The 24,035-nt window shown below is 32.7% G+C and overlaps 2 protein-coding genes across 2 annotated transcripts; one reads left to right on the top strand and one right to left on the bottom strand.

Moving 5' to 3' along the window:
• Positions 1–5,444: 5,444 nt before the first annotated feature.
• Positions 5,445–6,053, bottom strand: LOC124935396 (uncharacterized mitochondrial protein AtMg00810-like). Its single transcript, XM_047475832.1, has one exon. It carries the CDS (start codon positions 6,051–6,053, stop codon positions 5,445–5,447), a length of 609 nt encoding a protein of 202 aa, XP_047331788.1.
• Positions 6,054–13,379: 7,326 nt separating this feature from the next.
• On the top strand, positions 13,380–14,294 carry LOC124936738 (BURP domain-containing protein BNM2A-like). The gene has a single exon (XM_047477257.1). It carries the CDS (start codon positions 13,443–13,445, stop codon positions 14,214–14,216), a length of 774 nt encoding a protein of 257 aa, XP_047333213.1. The 5' UTR covers positions 13,380–13,442; the 3' UTR covers positions 14,217–14,294.
• Positions 14,295–24,035: the final 9,741 nt, after the last annotated feature.

Here is a 24,035-nt window from a genome sequence, read left to right as displayed (position 1 = left end):
TTATCTCATTTAAATCTTTATTTGAATATTAGATTATATTTAAAAATAAAATATAAATTTATAATTTGTTTTTGTTCAAACTCAAATCTAAAGATTAGATTTGAGTGTTAATTTTCAATTAAATATAAGAAGACCCAAATATCATTTTTACAATTAAAAACATTGTCAATGTAAATTTTAAAAGTAGTGAATTTACTGCTATTATAATCTCAAGCCAAAATTCCAGTAAGGGAACAATTATGTACTCCATTTTATTTTTTAAAATTTTTTCTTTAATTGAATGTTCCAAACATATTTGTTAATATTTATATATATAATTAAAGTATATTTTAAAATATTATTTCATATAAATTAATAAGCTAATTATATATTTCTCAAAAATAAATATTTTCAAATAAATTTGTAATCTTGTTTTTATTCAAACAAGACCCAAATTAGTTCAAGAGGTTGATTTAAGTGTTTCCATCCAAACATAAGAAAACACGGATATAATTTTCACAGTTGAAACTGTTTGAAAATAAATTTTTAAAGATTTTTTAATTTATTGTTATTAGAATCTAAATGGAAAAATACAAAATGGGGAATAATTATTTAACACTCCATTTTTGTTTTCAAAATTGTTTCCTTTTTAAAATTGTTTTTCCAAATTATTTGTTAATAAGATATAGCTTAGAATGAAATAGTTGTTGGTTTTTAATTTTATGTTGTTAGATGCATGGGTTTGTTTTATTTCTTTTCCTATTGAAGATTTTTTGTTTTGAAAATATATTATGGTTTTCATAATATCATATCCATTAATACAACTTTGCAAAATCATATCAAGGAAGCACAAAAGAGTTAATTAAGCACATAATCTGCAAACACAATTAACCATTTAACTACGCGTAGAATTTGTTACTTGACAGACTCGAACCCAAGACATTTCAAGAAGACTGGGGATATCCATGATTAGATCAAAAGAAGACCTTTCATTTGTGGATTTTCTTGGGAAATGAGGAGTTCATTGAACACCTCCTTGGGAACTGCCCTTTTGTCTCCTTACTTTGGCGCAAATTCTTCGCATCAATGGGCCTCCTCAGCTTCTCAAACGAATGGTCCGACATCAAGGACCTCGCCATCACCAAGACCAAAGGCAACGACTTCAGCTCCAATACCTTCAAGTGTTTCTTTGCCAATATTGTTTATCACATTTGGATGGAGGGGAATGCTAGAACCTTCTCAAGAGTCCGCAACAATAATGCGGATACCGTCTGGAACAATATCATCACCAATGACAACTCTCTCATCCGAACATGGAAGTGTATTCCCACAGGCGAGAAAAATTGGTTAATCTATCAAAATTAGAACATCGTTTACGAGAAAGTCACATTCACCACTAATTTTATTACACTTTAATTCTCAATTCTCATTTGTCATTTGTAATCTTTCATTATTCATTGTTATCCTTCATTACTCCGATTTCCTTTGAACTCATGTAACTCCTTTACCCTTTTGTGCTTTTTTATTTAATTGACGCTATGTCGTTTTTTCAAAAAAAAAATAAAAATAAAAATAAAAATTAAGCAACTAGTACTAATTAAATATATGAATGGTTTATTTAAATTCTAATAATACTAATCTCCTCACTTCTTTAGTTTTAAAATCTCTATTTGGCTACCTGGGATATAGGTATGCCCTAGCCTAAGGTTAGTTGGGCTTACACTAAGATCGGCCATGTCTAGCCATATGCTCGTGGAGGGGGAGGTTCAAGAATGGCTTGCACACATTCACAACAAAGGTAAGCTTTGAAACATACAGTTCGTTCACGAGGTGAAAAGATAATACTGAACAGGAATAAGTGGAAAATTTTGAAAATATTGAGAAAAAATTGAAAAGGCGAATAAAACATTAGCGAAAATGAAGGATTTTATACATAACAACATCATTAAGGGTAGCCCTAAATATTTTGTATGTAAATGACAATACAGTCGGGAAAATATCGTCGTTATTAATAATTTTTTCGTCGTTAAAATTTAGCGACAATAAATTATGTATATTTTGTTTGTTTGCTTGATATTATTAATATTCTAGCTGGATAGATTTTATAAAAAAAAATTATTCCAAGTAAATTTTAAATTTTAGCCATGATCTTGATTCACGTGTTTTTTAGGGCCTAGAAATGATTTTCTTTTTTAGTAATTTTCTCAATTTTTATTGATTTTTTTTATTGTCGAGCATTATATTGCGCTCTTTTTAACTAATTTATGACAAATAATATCGTAACTTAATTTTAAATAAAAAGCTAAATTATTTAGAGCCCAGAAGGGTTCGAGATAAAATAAAAAAAAACCCAGACAAAGATGATGGTCCCATTTGCTTGTTGTTATTTCTGAATTGAGGTATGATGTAATAAAAAACGATCTAGGGGTGGAATTCTAGATCAACCAGCAGGGGACATGATCGATGTTGTTTGGAATCGCTACAGTCTTATCAAGATAAGTATATCCTTTATGGGTTTAGTTTGTTGATTTAGACATTTGATTGCAAAACTATTTATCGACAAATAACAAATAGAAGATTGATATCAAAATCGAATAGAATACTTTTTCATTGAAGGAACGTAACCGCACCCTTAACATAAATAGCGGACTAAGATGGGATGACCAATGCAAAATAAAAAATTAAAACAATTAGACTAGTTATAAATAACTTTTAAAAATATAATATATACTTAAATTAAATATATAAATATAATAAATAGGTATACAAACTCATAATATATATTCAAATATTAATAAAATAAATTATAAAAAAAAAAAAATACAATAATAACATGACAGAAAAATAGGAATAAGAATAGATGAATAAATATTATAACTTATAATATATAATTAATTAATTAGATAATTAAAAAATATATATATTCACAATTTGGGGTAGGCATAACTTGTACCGACGGTGGCATAGGGTGTTTGGTTCAGTTTTTGGGTTATTCGAATTTTTCAGTTTGGTTTTTCGGATTTCTTATTTTTATTTTTTAGTCAATTTGAAAATCGAACCAATTTCGAATAAATTTTAATAAAACCGATCCGAATTCGAATTTGATATTCGATTTGAATTTTGAATAATTCGAATTCGATTTTCTTTTATCTTTTATTTTCAAATTTTGAATTCAAATTATTCTAATATTTCAAAACAAAATTTGAATTAAGATGTTGAACGGAATAGATAGATGTTGAACGACGGAGATAGATATTGAATTCGAAATAGGTGTTGAACGACGGAGATAGATCAAGAATTAAAAGTCTTGACAAAAAAGAAGTTCGAGAGATAACGAGATTAGGTAGATTCAAGCTTTGTAGCCCGATGACTCTTTCATATGAGAATATAGATGAAAGAGGGAGGTGGCGATCGAAGAATTGAGTTAAAAGAATAAAGATGAGGAGGCTAGAGAAATTATTTGATTAGGTTAGAGAATAGAAAAAATATTATGTTTAGAGAATATATATGAGGATGACGCTTAAGTAATTAGGTTTAGAGAATGAAGGAGAAATTATTATATATTATATATAATAAAATAAATAATAAATAATGAATTTGATTTTTCTTTTGGTTTTCGAGTTGAAACCCAACTAGAAAACCGTATTTGAATACAAATTGTTTTGAAAATCGATTGGAAAATCGAAAATGAAATTTGAATTCGGTGAATTCGAAACAAGTACATAATAACATAAAATAAAAATTATTTTTTAATAGACACTATGCATTATTTATTTTTTCCAACACATTTCCAATCATTCAAATGTATTGATTTAAACAAATTGATAAAAAAAAAATATAACACATTAAAAAATAATAATAATGAGGGAAGAAGACAAGATTATAAAGTCATATATGTCATCAATAAAGGACCCATAGCACAATGTAGTAATTATTATATGGCATTATTAAAATTTGTAATTTTTCACACTTTTTATGTACACCACTTATTTGTAAACAATAACTTTCTCAATTTCTCATTTAAACATATACTCCTTCACTTTTATTTCACATTGCTCCAAAAGCAAACCATAAGATATGGCATGGGTTAAAAAATGTTGAGCAACAGTCAGTTTGTTTTATTTTTTAATTTATTTATTATTTCAGTTGTAACTCTAATTCATTTAATATTTATTTATTGATGAAGTAATAAAATTATATGATTAGTGAGAAAAAGGGTGTGATAGCAAATTATTATTATTATTTTTTTAATTTTGAGAAACTAGCGGTTATATAGAGATTGTCAAGTGTGAATTTTTTAGGAATACAGAGTTAAAACTACCACTTCTAAGCTTTCTAAAGACATATTTAGTATTACTTATTTAATTACAACAATAATATTGTTATTACTTATTTATGATGTATACAATATACTTAAATTCTCAATTATACATAGTTTTCATAATTTTTAACCGACGCTTAAAAAGAATTTTTCGGCTCTCATAATTGTTGCTAAAATGTTTACCGTCGCTAAATTTAGCGTCGAAAGAAGGGATTGATAAAAGATACAGCGACGCATAAAATAGAGACAAAATTAATTAGCTTAGAACTTCATTTGTCAAGTGGAGCACGATCTTTTACAAAATCTTTTATACCAAGAAAAGATTTTTATATTAACATCAAATATAATTATACTCTCAATAGAAGAAAAAAATCAAAATAATTCAGTAAACAAATGCACCATAAATACGAGAAATTGGAATTATAATAATTTCCAAACCGAGATTTATCCAATTACAATTCATCTATAACTGAAAAAAAAAATGAACTGTAACGAAGTCACAATCAGGACTTCGATGATCAAACCGTGAAGAAATATATTATAAAGTGAATAGAAAATTTAGAGAATGAAAATAATCTTGAATGAAAATTTGTCTATTGAACTTATTGAAATAAGAACACAAATACAACCTTATATAAAATAAAAACATAACTTAGACATTAACTAAGAGAAATGAAGAGTCTCATTACTAGAGATAAGACCAAGAGGCTTGAACAATCCAAGAGACTCTTGAATAACAAAAAGATTCTTTAATTATTACTTTAATTTCTAACACTCCCCTTATAGTGATGTCCGATTAACTAGTCACAACTTAGATCGTAGATCTTCGAAATGACCTTTAAGAAAGTGCTTTTGTGAAAATATCCGCAACATTGTCTTCACTCCTTACTGCAACCATCTCAATGATTCCCTCTAGTACTTTTTCACGAATAAAGTGATGCTCCAACTCAATGTGTTTTGTCATCGCATAAAACACAGGATTTGAAGTCAATTTAATAACACTCAAATTATCTCCATGGATAGGAATCGACTGATCAAACTTGACATGAAAATCCTCCCAGAGTCTACGAAGCCATATGCCCTCTTGTGTTGCGTGAGTTGATGCTTTGTATTCCGCTTCTGTTGTAGACAAGGATACTGATCCTTATTTCCTACTACTCCAAGATATTCTAGTGTTTCCACAAAGAAAAACAAACCCAGATGTGGACCTTCGATCGTCTCGATCTCCAACAAAGTCAGCATGTGCATATCTTTGCAAGACAAATTTTGCATCTTTTTCGTATAATAGACCAATATCTAGTGATGTATTAATATACTTCAAAATTTTCTTCGCTTCTTCGAGGTGTGATTTCCTTGGCTCCTGCATGTATCGACTCACCACTCCAACTGCATAAGCAATGTCAGACATTGTTATAGTTAGATAAATCAGACTTCCCATAAGAGCACGATAAGGACGAGGATCTGGTAGACATGTTCCTTTGTCTCGACTGAGTCTAAGATTTACGTCGAGAGGAGTATAGCTGTTTTTTCCATGAATCGTACCAAAGTTTTCTACCAACTTCTTTGCGTAGTTGATCTGCGATACAAATAAACCTTTCTCAAAACTTTCGATTTGTAAACCAAGGAAAGTTCCAAGTTCACCAAGCTTCTTCATCTCAAAGAGAAGCGATAGCTCATCTTGTAGACGAGCAACCTCATCATAGTTACTACACATCAAGATTATATCATCCACATAAAGAAGCACCACCACCATATGTCTTTGACTCTTCTTTATAAATAGACTTGAGTCGGATTCTGAAGCCTTGTACCCACAAAATTGAAGATATTCTGCAATCTTTCCATACTAAGCACGCGGGGCTTGCTTTAATCCATATAGTGTCTTCTTAAGTCTATAGACCAACTAGGGACCACCAGTCTTCTCGAATCCAGGTGGTTGTTCCATATATATTGGACGATCAAGTTCTCCATAGAGAAATGTATTCTTGACATCTAATTGCCACAATTTCCATCGAGAACTTGTTGCTAAGGCCAACACAGTGCGAATTGACATCATCTTCACAACTGGGCTGAAGGTCTCCTCGTAATCTTCTCCATACTACTATGAGAATCCTCGAGCGACCAATCTAGCTTTGTATCGATCTATACTTCCATCAGCATTTCTCTTGATTCGATACACCCACTTAAATGTGACTGTTTGAGTATCAAGAGACTTCGGAACGACGTCCCATGTCTCATTCTACTTGAGATCATGCATTTCCTCCTCCATTGCTACCACCAATTCCTTGACATTCTTTGCTTCATTATAAGAAGTGGGTTCCTCGTTGTCTATTGCGTTTGCCAAGAAACAAGATAAGGTTGTTACAAAATTATCATCCCTAAATCGATAAGGCCTTATAATGTTTCTTTTTGGTCGAGATTCCTCATTCTGTTGTTGACTTGATTCTTCCTGATGTGGACTTCCTAGTAACCTTTCACTTTTGCTCCTTCATCGACTGAAGTATCTTGAACTAAGTCAGGGCTCCCCCTGTCACTATTATCACTACTACAGGAGTTTCCCGTAGACGTGAGAATGAGAAGATTAGTCTAAACGGTTTCTTCAACATCCTTCATGTAGTACGAAGAAATTTCGTCGAAAACAACATCTGTTGACACAGTGCATTTGTGGGTTGATGGATCCATACACCGTCACCCTTTCCTTCTCTACTCATAGCTGACGAACACGCATTTGAATGCCTTTGCATCCAATTTGCTCCTTCTCAAGTCTAGAATATGGACATAACAAGTAGATCCAAAAACTCGAAAATGCTTAACATTTGTCTTAAAACCAAAAAGCATCTCGAATGGAGATTTGAACTCATTTGGGCTAAGCGGAACTCGATTGATAACATGAGCAGTACAACTCATGTCTTCTGCCCATAACTGCTCTGATATATTCTTCATATGCAACAAAGACTTACAAGTCTCTATAAGGTGTCGAATCTTCCTTTCGGCTATCCCATTCTGTTGTGGGGTCTCAAGACAGGAGAGTTCTCTTTTTATGCCACTTAAGGGAGTTTTTTAGAATATTTGAAGAATCCTGGCCTATTTCTTCCTTCGACTTTCCCTTTTTCCAGCTCGATTTCTTTACGAAAAACGCATTGTTCGACTCCTCCTTTATACTCGTTCCAGCCATTTATGCGTCCAACGACTCTTGAGATGACAAGAGATTTTCAAACTCCTCGAGTGAAGGTTGTTGAGCCCAACCTTGAATCGAGGTGATGAATGGTGTATATTCAGGTCGAAGTCATCGAATAATATGCCTCTTTGTTCGAGCCTATGAGATTTTCTCATCTGGGTTCAATAAAGAAATTTATGAGCATACGTTCTTTACCTTAAGAAAGAACTCCGAGACAGATCCAATTTGTTTTGCGGCTGCCAACTCGTTTTCAAGCATCTGGAGACGAGCCTTGTTCATCTTGTTGAAAAGACGATCAAGCGTTTTCCAGATCTCACCAGCAGATCCACAGCCGATGATGTGTTCAAACAGATTGTGGGAGATTGACCTCTTCAACACAAAATTTTCCTTTGCATTGAGTCTCTTCAGCTTCTTCAATGCTTCCGCATTTTCAGCAACATCCTAAGGAGCTACATCATCATCGTCTACGACGATGTCCCACAAATCTTCCCCAACCAGGTACGATTCCATACAGGTTTTCCATATCCGGTAGTTGTTCTGGTTTAACAACTCCAAACCGAGTCCAGCTACACGACCACCACTATCCATATCGAATAACAACGATACTTTCTTCATCAATGTTACCAAAGCTCTAATACCATGTAATGAAGTCACAATCAGAACTTTGATGATTGAACCGTGAAGAAATATATTAGAAAGTGAATAAAAAATTTAGAGAGAAATCACGGCTTAGAGAGAAATGTAATTTATTAATCACGACTTTATGCTATTGCCGTGGTTATTAATTTTCTCTAAAAAAATGCGGGGAAAATGACATCTAGACACGGAGTTCATCATAAAACCGTGACTAATAATAATGACGGGAGTGTGGCGGGAAAACCAAAACATTAGCCACGGCGAATACAATGAAATCTGTGGTTAATAATACTTATTAATGTGGTCGTTACATAGCCGACACTAATAATAATTATTAACCACGGCGTATAGATCGCCGACACTAATAAAAATATTAACCACGGCGTATGGTCGTCGTGGATAATGTTGGTCGTTAAAAATACTTTTTCTACCATTTAACTCAAACCCCAAGTTTCCTTTTGTTTTAGAGTTTAACTTCTAACTCACTTTTCCAGACACTTTATTTATTCATTCATCACCTCAGTGTCAGTTCTTGACCAAATAAACTAATATAGTTTGTGTCTTAATTAGGTGGAGATGACCACTCATATTCCTTTACATGGTGAGGGAGTCGCTGGTATTTTGAGTCTTCTTTGGAGCATTACTGGTATTTATTGGGTTATGCCGAGAACCATTGATACGTATTGGGAAACGTAAAATGAGGTGGCTAGATTTGAGGGTCTAAGATAATGGGGCTATATCCCTATTATTTTCTGGTGGATAATTTTACTAGAGAGAAATCGCAGAACTTTCAACAATCTCAAATGACCGTTGCGAATTCTTCATAATGCTCACATTGACATTATATGAGGTTCAATTTATCGGAAATCTCATTGTACTTTTGGAAAATTTTGCACACATTAAATGTTTTTTTTTATTGATTTTCATAGATAAGTGTTATGCTTTTGTCGCTATATACACTTAAACAACTATCCATTTCATAATATCATTGTATTATCATTTTTTATAAAATAAAATAAATAGAAAGAAAAATAGAACTTTAAAAATATTTATTATTTTATATCATAATTTATTTTTCAGAGGGGCTATTATAACATTATAACATTGATTCATCATTCTCATTTTAATTAAGTTGCTATCAGTCAAAATATATATTGAGATCTCAAAATTTTACGTCAAATTCGACTTAGTTGTTTACATTTATTGGTGATTAACTAGTAATTTTTTTTTTTATCAGAATGTTCACTTTCATATAAATCAGTTTTTCCAATTTGTATAAAACTTCCTGGCTTACTTAGAAAAAACCTCACATCATAATTTAAATGAAAGGTTAACCAACATTCAATCAAAGACTATTTATTAATATATATATAAAATTTACTTAAATATCTTAATCAAGTTAGGTCAAATCTAGCCGATAATTAAACAATTTTAATAAGGACCATGTAAGCAAATGATGAATCATAGGATTATTAATGATTTTACGTCCAATTAGTCATACATCTGATGAAAAGGACGTACAAATTAATAAAATAAATGATGAATCATAGGATTCTTAATGTTAATTTTACTTCCAATTATTGGTTATGAAATGGACAAAATATATAGATAACTGAGTATGTTTTTTCAATGTTAAATAATTTCAGTTGTAGAAATTGGTCCAGAAAATGTATATATGCATGTGAGCGGTTTGATTCATTCGTTTTGTATTCATATGCACAACTAGATGATTAAATTTAGTTTGAAAAATTCTCAAATTTTAGTTTATTGATCGATTTGGTTTGATCAGTTAGAAGATCGATTTTATTCGTTTATAAAAAATAATTAGTAAATAATAAAATTATATCTAAATTTATCGAAAACAAAATATCAACAATATATATCATAGATTTATAGTTGAATGATTGATAACTTAATTATTAAGAGTAATAATTAGGTACAACTTTAAGTTTTGTGGGGATTCATAGCTCACAAAATTTTGGGTCTTCTTTTTCATCTAAGACTTAGGGTCATGAATTCGAGTCTTCATATTCAGATCACGTGAAGCTTTGTATACCATAAGTTGGGAGAAGTGTCTTTGTTCACATAATATTTCTCTAGTTTGATTTTTTAATTAACACAGGGCATACAATAAGTATCTCTTGAACCCTACCAAGACCAACCATTTATTTTTTATCTTAACAATGTTTACCTCTATTTTAATAGGGATGACAGTGAGACGTATCGGAGTAAAAAGTACATTTACCATTCTGCCCGTTCTATTTTAAGAATTTTTTTAATATAATTCCTATCTGTTCGGTTTCATGGCATCCTCACGGGACACCGTTTGTAATAATTTTTTTATACAATTAAAATTGTTTAGGACAATTTATATAAAATGATAGTTATATATAATATATTAAAAATACATAATAATATAAAAAAAATCTTAAAATTAAATATATAAATATATTAATTATATTATATATTTAATTATGTTTATTAGTGTTCAAGTACCACCTATATGCAATTCAGATGGAAAACTGTAGAACGGATTATAATTGTGATAGTTGACCGTTAATCCTGGGGCATCACCAAAGGCAAATTTTAGTTTGATATTTTTGACAAGGGTTACACCCAGTCTCAATTATTCATTTGGCTTCTCCAAGATATATCTGTGAATTCATCATGATGTTTTTGATTATATAGGTTATTCTATTCCATATATATATAATTCTGATGGCTACACAACAAAGACCAGAAAAATTGTTGTCTGAATATATTTTTAAATATTAAGACATGTGATCAATATCTATTAATATTGAAAAATAATGTCATATAATTAGACTATTTTTATTTAATAAAGTGTCAAATAAACCGTGGTCATCGACCCCAGTCCTCTTATTATATTTCACATACAAAATTAGTAGTAGTTAGATAATGACATCCTTTTAGCAAAATAAATAAATAAACAAAAGATAATAATAGAAGATAATGACATCACATGTATTATTATAATTATTATTATTATTAATATTATTATTAAATTGCATGCAGTTTTTTTCACGTGGTTCTATTATAAATTATGTAGATCGTCCCAAGAAAGCAATAAATCTAACGACAGCTTATCTTGCATGGTGGGTCAATTCTTTGTTTGGCTAGAGTTTTTTTTATAAAAATATTTTTATATTAAATAATATTAAATCTAATTTAGTTTTGGGACAACCAAGTATTATTAATCTATCAATTTCATATTAGATTTACTTAAAATAACATTATTTTATTTTGTTGCTAATTGCTTTAATTTGTCCTTTTTTTTCATTTTTTGTGATCGACATTTTGGCAATGAAATGAATTTCGTTAAAAAAAAATAACATTGTTTAATAAATAGTGATTATTATTAATAAATAATTATATTTTTGAGAAGAGGATAAAAAACAATCTAGTCTTAATCCGAGATATATAGATTTGGTTTAATTTAAAGTTTGGCTCATTATGGTGAATCTAGCATATAGATCTTATAATTATAATATTAAAGTGATCTTTCTTCATTCATATGTAATTTTCATATATTAAAGTGAGGTAGTTATTATAATACAATAATTGTACACATAATTTAGAGGAGTAAGTTAAAGGAGGTGGGAAAGTACATAAAATATTAAACCAAAAGTCTTCGTTTGAAATGAATGATAAGAACAACTAAAAAAATGGATCATGATCTAGATTTTCAGCCAGAAAAATAGGAAGCTAAAAACGCTAAACAACACGTAGGTTTGGCGGCACTAATAATTATATTACCGGCGTATACATAAGGGTCGCTAGACCAACTCCAAACCGAATTTCGGCGACGCATAATTAAGCGTCGGTAATATTTTTACACGGCGCTTTTATTCATCGGTAAAAGTAGTTTTAAGCGTCGCCAAAATGTATTTTTGTTGTGTGAACTCAAGAACCAACTCACAAATATAACATGATGAGATCAAAATCATTAAAAGCTTTGTGTCGCCAAAGCTGGCGACAAAGGGGGCTTCCTTCAATTTAAAATAACATAAAAAAAATCTTTTAATAACAAACATTAGGATCAACAAAAAAAAAAAGCTTAACAATTTAGTTGTCAATCTCGATACGCCAACCGAAACAACTCTAGCAGGTGCAAACCCGGGGTAATGCCCTCCTTGACATGATCTGAATAGGGGAGATATTTCCAAAAAAGAGGAGAGGCCATTGATGTCCTCCCATCCGGCAGCCCATAACATGGCTGAGCATCTAAAGTAATCATTCTTCCAACTAAAGATATACTTTTTTGCAAGTTTTTTAGTAAGATCATCTCTTTTGGTATTTGAGGAAATAAATTGTCATTATATTTGGTCACATCCAGTTGTTATACCATCTATGTCACTAATATTGTGAATTCAAGATCAGCTTACAAAAAAAAAATTATCTCAAAAAATTATAAATAATATATCAATTTTTTCTATATATATACATATTAATTTCATTTGAGATATCATTAATGAAAACTAAAAAATGTTGAGATATAATTGTTATTCACCTATATCTATAATGGCTAGATATAGATATTATTGTCAAAATATTAAACAATTTTAGATTATTTGAAAACTAATATTTTGTCAGAATCACAATTATTTTTTAAATTATCAAAGTAAAAAAACATATCCAAGTGATTTTGTTTATATTTATTTGATACCAAATGTTTGATTGAATTAAATAAATAAAAATTTAGGTGAAGAGTGAATAAAAATAATAATATTCTATAAACTTTTTTAGATCAAGTTAACAAAACAAAATATTGTTAAATTTTGTTGACACATTATTTTTTCTGATTAATTGAACATTTTTAAGTTTTCATTTAAACTTTTATGTTAATTCCTTTTCATCTTAATTAACATAAAGCCAGCTCAACAATGAGTGGATTCCTATTACATGATGGTATGGGGCAAAACAAAATAAAGAAATTGACAAAAATAGTAGGGTCGACTCCTTAATTATTAACAACATATCAATATCATCATAATCATTCAATTAAATTATTGGCTATCTTTTGAAGATACATCACCCATTAGCCTTATACTCAGAAGATGATCAATAATTTTCATTCTTCTAGCCATATCTTGGAAAAGAAAAAAATATGGGTTGTAGACATGGTTCTTGGAATGTTTTCCTCAATCTTCTTCTTTTCATGGTAAATATTTTATTCAACAATATAACTTTTTTATTATACCATATTCATGTACAACTAAGTAATTTTTTTATTCAATTATGTAGTTTCTTCATGGAAGTTGTCAATCCATCAAATTATCTTCCGGGGGAGAGGATGATCATCATAATCAAATGGTTTCGGACGCTCATATTGAAATGGTAGTTCATCACGATCACCACCATCATCAAGGCCATCACATGATGATGGATGATCCATCGGTGATTGTGTTTTTCACTTTTGATGATCTTAAGATTGGGAACACAATTCCTATCCACTTTCCTAAAAGGGACCCTTCTTCCTCTCCTCATTTCTTACCAAGAAAGGAGGCTGAATCTCTCCCTTTCTCATCTCAAGAGCTTCCTTCCCTTCTTAGATTCTTCTCTTTCTCTCCACAATCTCCACAAGCCATAGCCATGGAAGAAACCCTTAAAGATTGTGAGAGAAATCCAGCCATAGGCGAGACCAAGTTATGTGCTACTTCTTTGGAATCCATGCTCGACTTTGCACGTGGCGTCCTTGGATTAATTCATGTCTCGAACATCCAATCCGTATCCACCATTCATCTGACGAAATCAGACATTCTTTTCCAAAACTTCACGATCATGGATTTCTCTGAATACGACGTGGCTTCAAAAATCGTGCCTTGTCATTCCATGCCTTACCCTTTTGCGGTGTTCTATTGCCATTATCAAGAGAGCGAAAACAAAGTGTTTAAGGTCTTTTTAAAGGGTGAGAATGGAGATAGAGTGGAGGCTGTTGCGGTTTGCCACTTGGATACTTCCAATTGGAGCCAAACCCATGTGGCATTTCAGGTGTTAGGAACGGAGCCTGGTTCTTCATCCGTGTGTCATTTCTTCCCTGCTGATCATCTTGTTTGGATTCCATCTACACCAGCTTTGATTTGATTAATGTGATATTGAGTCCTCCAACCATGTATTATCACCACCATAATAATAATATAATTAATTAATGATGCTTTTATATTGGTAATGTGTCATAGTAATAATGTAACATGGATGTTTACTAATATATAGTGGTATGTAATAAGAAAACAATGTTTTTTACTAAATGGTATATTCCTATCTACAATATATTTCCAACTTTCTAAAGAATTGTGAAGACTTTTCTTTCAATTTTACCTAATATTGGTGACAAGTTCAACAAAATAAAACTAACAGAAAATGAATTGAAGATAGGTTTACCTAAACGAATCAAAATATGTCGTAAGGACTGAAATTTGATACTAATCTTAGTCCTTTTGTGGTAAGATCTGTTTTTTTTCTTAAGAGCTTTATAGTTTACATCACATTGAAATTTTTGTGTTTCTTTTCGTTCTTCCTCTTTCTGTTTCTCTAAGAATTTATTATAGATTTGTCAATTGTTCGTATCAAATTTCTTGAGTTGATCCTTGTTTAAATTATATAATCTTCTCTAATCATGCAATCAATCCATTCATTTTCCATGCTCTAAGAAACGCATAGAGAGCTGTTGTACATCTCATCAATCTCGTCCTCACTCACTTATATACAGAAGGTTCTGAAGACGGGCCTCCTTAGCTTCAACCCGACTCAATGAATGAATTATGTCCGCTTCTCTAAGAGCCTCCTGTTGGGTTTTGGGCTCATATTTAATTAGAGTTTATATATTGTAATTGGGCTTTAAGCTTTTATTGGGCTTAGGAGTAGTAGTTTAGTCTTTTGGCTTTTGATGTACTCCTATAAATAGAGACATTGTAACCTAGGGTTACTTGGACCATTATTCCATGGAATATCAATAGAATGGACGACTCCCCGAGGATGTAGGAATTGTTGGCCGAACCTCGTTATATCTTGTGTTTTTTATTATTCTTTACCACTTTATCTTTATATCATCTTTTATCGCGTGTTTAGATTAGATCGTTTCTCAACAAGTGGTATCAGAGCATGTTTTGAGAATGCTTAACCTAATCTATTTGTGAAGATATTACGGAAACCCTAACCACCATTGAAAAAGTTGTTGGATATTTGTGCTTTTGTTGAAGATAGCTATTGGAGAAACGACATTGGTTGTAGAAGAATTAGCCGCTATGAAGATTTGAGTCGGAATCTTCAATTGCTAAGAAGATGTCAACGGTCGTTAAAGTAATTCTTATTTTTGGGTGATGTTGTTTTGAGAAGAAGAGAGAAGAAGACAATGGTCTTTTATTCTTCTTGAAGGCGCCAATGGGTGCAACCGTGCAGGTGACGATACCAGAATGAAGAAGATGAGGTATATTTTTTTTTGATTTATTTTAATTTGGGACATATGGTCTATTAAAATATAAAAGAAAAAAAAATATATATCTCCATATATATCTCCATATATATCTATATATATTCCATATAAATAGATATTATATTATGATATAATATAATATATATAGAGAAGCCAAGAATCTTTGAAGCGGTCAACAACTAATACTTTTTCAACTAAGACTTTTTATTTAAGTCTCGTTTGATTTTATAAAATAGGTTTAAGACCTATTTGATTCCAATTTTCACAAGTAAAGCCTTGTTTGATTTTAATCAAATTCTCAAAGCTTTGTATGCTTTGATCTTGGATTTATATTAAGGCTTGTTTGATTTGAATTTCTCAAAGATGGAGATTTGTGTTTATCTTCTAAGAAATTTGATATTCGTCAATGGGGAGATTGAAAATTGGAGTTGAAAAAGAAGGTGGAGTGCTTATTCGATGTTGTAGATTGTGTTCTGTATTATTCTTTAAACATGTAAAGGGTTTTCTGATTAAAACAGATGGCTTTAATGTTTGTTTGCAAGAGTGTGACTTTGATATGTGTATAAAGGCCGAATTTGGATTTGCATCAAACCTTGTGAGTAGGTTTTGATTGGCAATCCCGGTAAGTGCTGGTGCGAAGTTGTCAAGTGGGTATTGATGCCTCAAGGGTTCTACCAAGAATGATAATTTCTAAGGTATAAGTTAAGTATGCACTAATCATATATATGGTTTGTTAGATTCTTTCTATGCAGGATTTTGCTAGAAGAATGTGGAGAACAAACGATACATCTTCATGCTTATTGAAAATTAGTTGGAGGTTTTATTATAACCGATTGTTGTCTTGACATACATGGGTGACATTATTTCACTATGGAGAGGGATTTGACTTGAAGAAATTCTCGGCTGAAATAAGTTTGGAGAGATTTTTCTTTGAAAACCGGTTATTAAAGAAGTCAAATTAAAAGAGAGGCAAAGAGAAAATCTAGTAGTAGATTTTTGCTTACAGCCGCACAGGGTTCATCAAACTGACGATGGGAGATTCAAACAGAGTTCGATTGCGCTGAGATTTTGTCAAGAGGGTTGGTAACTCATTCCTCTACATTTTCAACGGTCGGATCAAGGTTTGGACGTCTAAAAGTTTGTTTTTCTGGGGCTTAAAGTGTCTGCCTAATTTTCACTTTATTTGACTTATTTGGGACCAAAAAGTTTGTATCTTTTTGGTTATGACCTCATCTTATTGGAAGAGCTAATCAAGATGAAGACGGTGGTGAGATTATGTGCTTTTACACTTGACAAAAACATGATCGAGTATGGAAAGTTGTTATTTGTATGGTGTTTACCGATGATAACATTGTCGACATGTTGACATGGTAATCCTTTAGGCCAAATTGCAAGATTACATTGAGTTGGCGGATGATTAAGAATTGAAATAATTCTAGTTAACACATATTATCAATGAAAGACCAGGAAGAGGAAAACTAATGAAAGACACTTATAAGTTGAGGTGGAGACATCTTGAAAGCAACTCTTAAACGACCGAGAAGAAATCATTGCATTATCTACTCATGTGAGAAGATAAATAAAAAACCTTGAGTGGGATTCCTAGTCATGAAAAAGGGGCTAGATGGGAGACTCGGTTAATTCGAATGTGATGATTTTGTTACTTCTTTTGTTCTATCTTAATTGTCTATACATTGTGGATTATATATTAGATGAATGGGATGATTGAGACCTTGAATAGGGATTCCTAGTCATGAAAAAGGGGCTAGATGAGAGGTTCGATAAATTCAAATGAAAGGATATTGAAGCATGTGTGAAGACAATTGAAGAGAGAGATATTGAATATTGAAATAATATTCTTGGATTGCTAGGCGTTTTTAGATTCATGAAACTAGCAGATTGCAAGCTAATTTGTTCAAGGAGAAGTATGAGGTTCAAGTTGATTGAGTATGCAACGTTCAAGGCAAGATGGGTGACAAATACTTTGTCAGATCTTGAGTTAGAGAAAAGAGATGTCGTGATAGCCTAATTTATTTGTTATGAAGTAGACGATAAAAGTTCGTCTTGGGTTTTCTCATTTTTCAATCGATATCTTATTTTGAGGAAGTAGACGATGGAAGTTCGTTTTGGGTGTTCTCAGCTTTCGATAGATGTCTGATTTTTTGAAAAAGTAGCGATGAAAGTTCGTCTTGGGTCTATTCGGTATTTTGGTTTCAGTCGATTGTTGGACTTGAAAAATAAGACACCCAGTTTGTGGCAAATAAAGTTAAAGATAATTTTGACATAATAAAGAATTGTTAATTCTAGTTTCCGCATATGTCAACGGGTTTGAACAAAGATTGGGAAGAGTTGTTGAATGTCTCTAGTCGCTGAAGTAGCGTTGTTGCGAAATTTACTTGGTGTTATAAACTCTATGATTTTATCTTCTAAGCGCTTTTGAACGGAAGTGGAGGTATAATGATTTATCTCGTGAATGGCTCGAACAGTGAAGATTGATGTGTGGCTCATAACTTTTTGATGGCGCGATATACGTAATGATGGAGATTGTTATTCTTCTAAGGGCTCTTGAGTGGAGTGGAGGTGAAGATTGATGGGTACGGCTCGTGTATTTCTTAAGTGACGTGAAATTCGTCAAGGTGGAGATTTGTTATTAATTCATCACATCTCAATAAGCGCGACATTCGCCCAAGGTGGAGATTGTTGGGTTTTGGGCTCATATTTAATTAGAGTTTATATATTGTAATTGGGCTTTAAGCTTTTATTGGGCTTATGAGTAGTAGTTTAGTCTTTTGGTTTTTGATGTACTCCTATAAATAGAGACATTGTAACCTAGTGTTACTTGGACCATTATTCCATGGAATATCAATAGAATGGACGACTCCCCGAGGATGTAGGCATTGTTGGCCGAACCTCGTTATATCTTGTGTTCTGTATTATTCTTTACCACTATATCTTTATATCATCTTTTATTGCGTTTTTAGATTAGATCGTTTCTCAACACCTCCATTTTGAGATAACCTTTGGCTATGATCTCTATTTTTTCGTTTCTAAATCAAAATCCACGACTAACAGAATATCATCCCAAAATGTGTCTTCTTCCTTTATATGGGAGGTAACCCGGGAAAAAGCGTAGAAAGTAGAATGAGCTCCTCTTCTATGGTCAACGAAGATTATCCCTAGACACCAATTCATCCTATGGCTCGCCTTCTGGGAAAGACTCAGCACTCGTGATCGTATCAGCAAGTATATGAGCATCCCGGACGCGAGCTGTCTTCTATGTAGAGTAAATGAAGAAATCGTAGATCACCTATTCGGGAGCTGCTGTATTGTTTCTGAACTTTGCGACAGATTCTATAAAAGTCTAGAGCTGATCAGTTTCCCGAGCGAATGGAATGAAATCAAAGATGCATCACTACTCAAAGCCAAGGGAAATAGATTTGCAACAAACGTGTTCAAGTGCGGCTTTGGAGCAGTGGTGTATAATATTTGGCAAGAACGGAATGTAAGGGTATATAGCAGAACACGCAGGAGCGTTGGAGAGTTATGGAAAGATATTATATCAGATTACAGTGCCCTCGCGGGAACGTGGAGAAGAATTCCAAACACGAAGCAGAACTGGAATAGCTGTAGGGATTGGAATTTACCGTTTTTTAAACTCACTAGAATTGAAAGCATTGTAATCAGATAATTCATTTACGTTTTTAGCTTTTTAGCTTTTATTCAAAATGTTACGACTTCAAAATCATTCTAGGCCTATCTAGGCCTATCTAGAATGATCTCTTAAACTCGTGGTTTTTTTTTCCCATTTTTGGGAATTTTTAATGAAATGACGCTAAGTCGTTTCCCCCCAAAAAAAACCACCTCCCTCAAGGTAATATTTGGATCACTTCAATCGTCTACACAATAGGGCATTCCCTAAACTCCTTAGAGTTGTGAGATGATTATGAATTTTTTGTTTTCCATTTATAATGCATCTACGAATAATTTGGTTGGAGAAAAAACGGAAAATTTTCAATAATCTCAATTGACCCTTTTAAATCTATACAATGTTATTATTATCTTAACATTATAAGAGATTCGATCTCAAAAACCGATAGAGTTGGTCGAGAATCAGATTACCCTTGTAAATGATCATCATACTCATTAATTGTAAATATTTTTATTTGCTTGCACTGTTATGTTTTTGTCGTTAAACTTATACGACTATTCAATTTATAATATTTAAATAGATTATTTTAAAAAAAAACATTAACTTATTTAAATAGAAAATTACTATTGAATCCAAGCAATAAAATAAATTATATATTGAAATAGTATTTTTAAAAGGTAACATTACTGAAATAGTTCTGAAAATATATGTTAATGTTCGCGTACTCAACCGAACAATTTTTTGCGTTATTCAAACCGACATTCTCGATTCAACTTCATCTATCAATGTTCGCGCACTCACATATAATAATTAATTTTAGAGGGATGTTGAACACTTTAGTCGTTAGACCACTTATGATTGTTGAACAATTTAACCATTAGACCACTTATGATTGTTGAACACTTTAGCCGTTAGACCACTTATGATTGTTGAAATAATTTTATAATTTTGTGTATGTATATATATATTTTATAAGTTACATTTAGAATAACTATAATTTTTTTATACTCATACAAAACAAAATATAATAAAAATATTTCTATAATAATAAGGATATATATAACATTATATATAATAAAAATAATTAAATTTTTTATCTTAATTTTCTCAATATATGATATAAATTTATTAATAAATATAAATTTTATTTTTTTTCTTATATATATATATATATTATTCTAATTAAAAATTGTTCGTTATTTATTAAGTATAAGACATATTGAATACATATTTTAAAATTATTGTAAATTTTTTTAATTTATTTTGTTTTTATCTTTACCGTGTGTATTGCACGTGAATTTACTTAGTATTTATTAAAAATGCTTAGGGTATATATATGCTTGTTTGAGGGTTTTTGTATTAGGTGATGAAAAATGAATAATATGTGATATTGGGTAATAGTATATAATTAATGAATGATAAAATTATTATCTTAAACTAAGGATTCGTTCAATCCTCTTTATTTTGAGGTTATAATATTTTATTTCTTTCATTCTCTTCCACTTCATCAAACTCTATATCCTAGCCTTCTTCTCATAGAACATTGCTACTGTGAAATCTCATTACCCTGCCTTTCTTCATCTTCTTCGTTAAATGTCCCACCATGTGTATGCATTTAACACAAATCTTATATACGACAATCAAAATATTTTTTGGCTTTAACTATTGGATCTTTCTAAGAACAACTATGAAGATATGAAACTCTAGAAAATAGGTATTTGCTAAAGAGGAAAAAAGTCTTGAGAATCTTAAGTGTTATGTATTCAACATTTACAAACAACCTTTATATAGGAGTAATTAGCCTAAAAACCCTAAATTACTTATACATATGTCCCAAACCAATTAATAATTAAATAAACCTTAATTGTATAAAAGACAATAAAGGCCTATAACTTTCAATTTTCTGACAATCAATGCTTAAAATCACAATCTCCTCCATAAGCTTGATTTGGTTCGAAATTCTTCACGTTGAGCAGCTCTCGCATCTCTGCAAATTTGACTCTTGCTAGTGCCTTAGTGAGAATGTTTGCACGTTGCTCTCTAGTGCCTACAAACTCTACAATGATGTGTCGATTCTCGACACATTCACGGATGACATGGAACCGAGTGTCGATGTGTTTTCTACGTCCATGAAACACCGGGTTCTTCATTAATGATATTGCTGACTTGTTGTCGACATAAAGGGTTACCGACCTCGGCTCGCATCCGAGCACATCGCTCAACAAGTTTCTTAGCTAAAGTCATTGGCACGACGCTGCAGTAGCTTCCTTAAACTCTGCCTCACATGAAGATAAAGCAACGGTTCGCTGCTTCTGAGATTGCCATGTGATCAGATTCCCATTGAGATAAAACACCATCCCTCTAGTACTTTTTTTCGTCTGGGTCACCGGCTAGGTCACGGTCAGTAAAACCAACGAGTTCTTCAACTTCTCATCCTCTTCTTAAGTGAATCCCATAACTCGTTGTTCCTTCACATAACGAAGAATGTGTTTTACGGCCTGTTGGTGTAGAGTGTAGGTTTCTCCACGTATCGACTCACTATGCCAATTGCATACGAGATATTTGGTCGAGTGTGCGTCAAGTACTTGAGACACCCGATGATATACCTATACTCCTTCGGATCCACTATGCTTCCTTCCACATCCTTTCCGAGCTGCAACTTTGCTTTCATAAGATACTTGCTCGAGTTACAATCCTCCATTGCAAACTGTTTCAACACCTTCGCATAAATTTTCTGCTTCACCTTGATGTTATCTTTCTTCTAGTCCACCTCGATACCAAAATAGTACGAGAGTAGCCCGAGATCACTCATCTCGAACTCCTTCATCATCTGCTTTTTGAACTCCTCAACACCCTTGATGCTTGATCTTTTCACAATCAAGTCGTCGACGTATACACCAACAATGATGAATTCTTCTCCACGGTTTCTCGTGTACATAGCCTGCTCTTGAGAACACTTCATAAAACCGAGACTCATGATCATTCTCTTGTTGAGGTAAGTGTTCCACGCCTGTGGTGCTTGACGTAGTCCGTAGAGAGCCTTGTATAACTTGTACACCTTGTGCTCTTTATTCTTGATGATGAAGCCTTTAGGTTGGACGACATAGATTTCTTCTTCGATGTCACTATTGAGAAATGCTGATTTGACATCCAAGTGGTGAATCTCTCATCCACGGTGTGCTGCGATGGCAAGAATTAGCCTAATTGTGTCAAGTTTTTCCACCGGTGCAAATGTCTCCTTAAAGTCAACGCTTTGCTTCTACACATAGCCTTTTACTACCAATCTCGCTTTGTGCTTGAGGATGTTGTCATCGCTGTCTCTTTTCAACTTGAAAACCCACTTTAACCCGATGATTTTGTGACTGGATGGTAAATCAGTGAGCTCTCATTTCTTGTTCTTCCTAATAGACTCGAACTCTTTGTTCATGGCCTCATTCTACGGCTCTTCAACTACTGCCTTGTGATATGTTATTGGATTTTCAATGGTGAGCAATAACAATTCATCAAGATCCATCTCTTCTAGTGGTGCCTCAACATAGACATCGACTAGGGAATGAAGTTTAATGGGGCCAACTTCGGTTGTGGACTCACCCGAGCTCTCTTGATGACGATGGGAGTTCGGTGTACCTATTGTCCTTTCCAACTCTACTAGGTTGTCGTCATCTTGTAGGATTCTGAACTCCAAGGAATTTTGTACGAGCTCGTTGTCGTCATTGTACCACTCTCACTTCTTTTTCTCTTCGAACACGACATCTCTGCTCACACGGATTTTCTCGCAAGCTGGATCAAGAAACATGTGCGCCTTGCTTCCGTATTCGACACCAAGGTACACCATGGCTTGACTTCGATCATCAAGATTCTTGAGATGTGGTCCCGCTGTCATAACATGTCCGGTACACCCAAATACTCTCAAGTGCTCTAGATGAGGTTGCTTCTTGGTCCATGCCTAGTAAGAAGTGTAAGTTCCTAGAACCTTTGTCGGCAAGCGGTTCAAGATATAAACCGCATGTCGTACTGCCTCTCCCCAGAGGTTTGTCAGTACCTGCATGCTCTTGAGTAAGCTCCTAGAAGCACCCATCATGGTACGATTTCTTCTCTCCACCACGCCGTTTTGTTGTGGAGTGTATGGTGTCGTGAGGTGATGTTCGACTCCTTCCTCTTTGCAGAACTCCGCAAATTTCTATGATGTGAACTCTCCACCTCGATCAGTACGCAAAGTTTTTAGTTTGTGCTCCGGCTTGTTCTCAACGAGCCTTTTGAACTTCTTGAATGCTTCAAAAGCTTCTCCTTTTCTCTAAGCATGTACACCCACATCCAACGACTATAATCATCAACAAGTAAAAGAAAATACTTGTTACCGGCGAGTGATGGAGGGGTGATCGGACCACATAGATTCGCGTGCACAAGTTGTAGGGGATGCTTGACATGAAAGTTTGCTTGGGTAGGAAATGGTAGCCTTATTTTCTTTGCAACCATGCAACTATCACACACTTGGTCGGGGTGTGTAATTTTGGGCAACCCTATAGCCATCTCCTTCTCCCCCATCATGTTGAGCGCATAAAAGTTTACGTACCCAAGTCTCGCGTGACATAACCAAGATGAGTCTGCTAGCGATGTTAATAGAGAAACGGGTTGCCTTGTCTTGAGTGAAATCTTGTATAACCAATTTTTGGATTTCTGCACCTTCATCAATAAAACACCATTTTGGTCGAACATGTTTAGGAGCGAGCTAGTTAAGATGATCGTGTTTCCTTTTTCTGTCATTTGACTCAGACTTATAATATTACTTTTTAATTTTGTATGTAATATATATACCTCAGTC

This window comes from Impatiens glandulifera, chromosome 4 (genome assembly GCF_907164915.1).
Source record: "Impatiens glandulifera chromosome 4, dImpGla2.1, whole genome shotgun sequence".
NCBI lineage: Eukaryota > Viridiplantae > Streptophyta > Magnoliopsida > Ericales > Balsaminaceae > Impatiens > Impatiens glandulifera.
Note: the sequence above shows the minus strand (reverse complement) of the source record. Positions and strands in the feature narration are given on the sequence as shown.

What these genes read in the sequence shown, in the direction of transcription:
- LOC124935396 (XM_047475832.1), bottom strand. Translation starts at nt 6,053, where the DNA reads ATGGTGGTGGTGCTTCTTTATGTGGATGATATAATCTTGATGTGTAGT.
- LOC124936738 (XM_047477257.1), top strand. Translation starts at nt 13,443, where the DNA reads ATGGTTTCGGACGCTCATATTGAAATGGTAGTTCATCACGATCACCAC.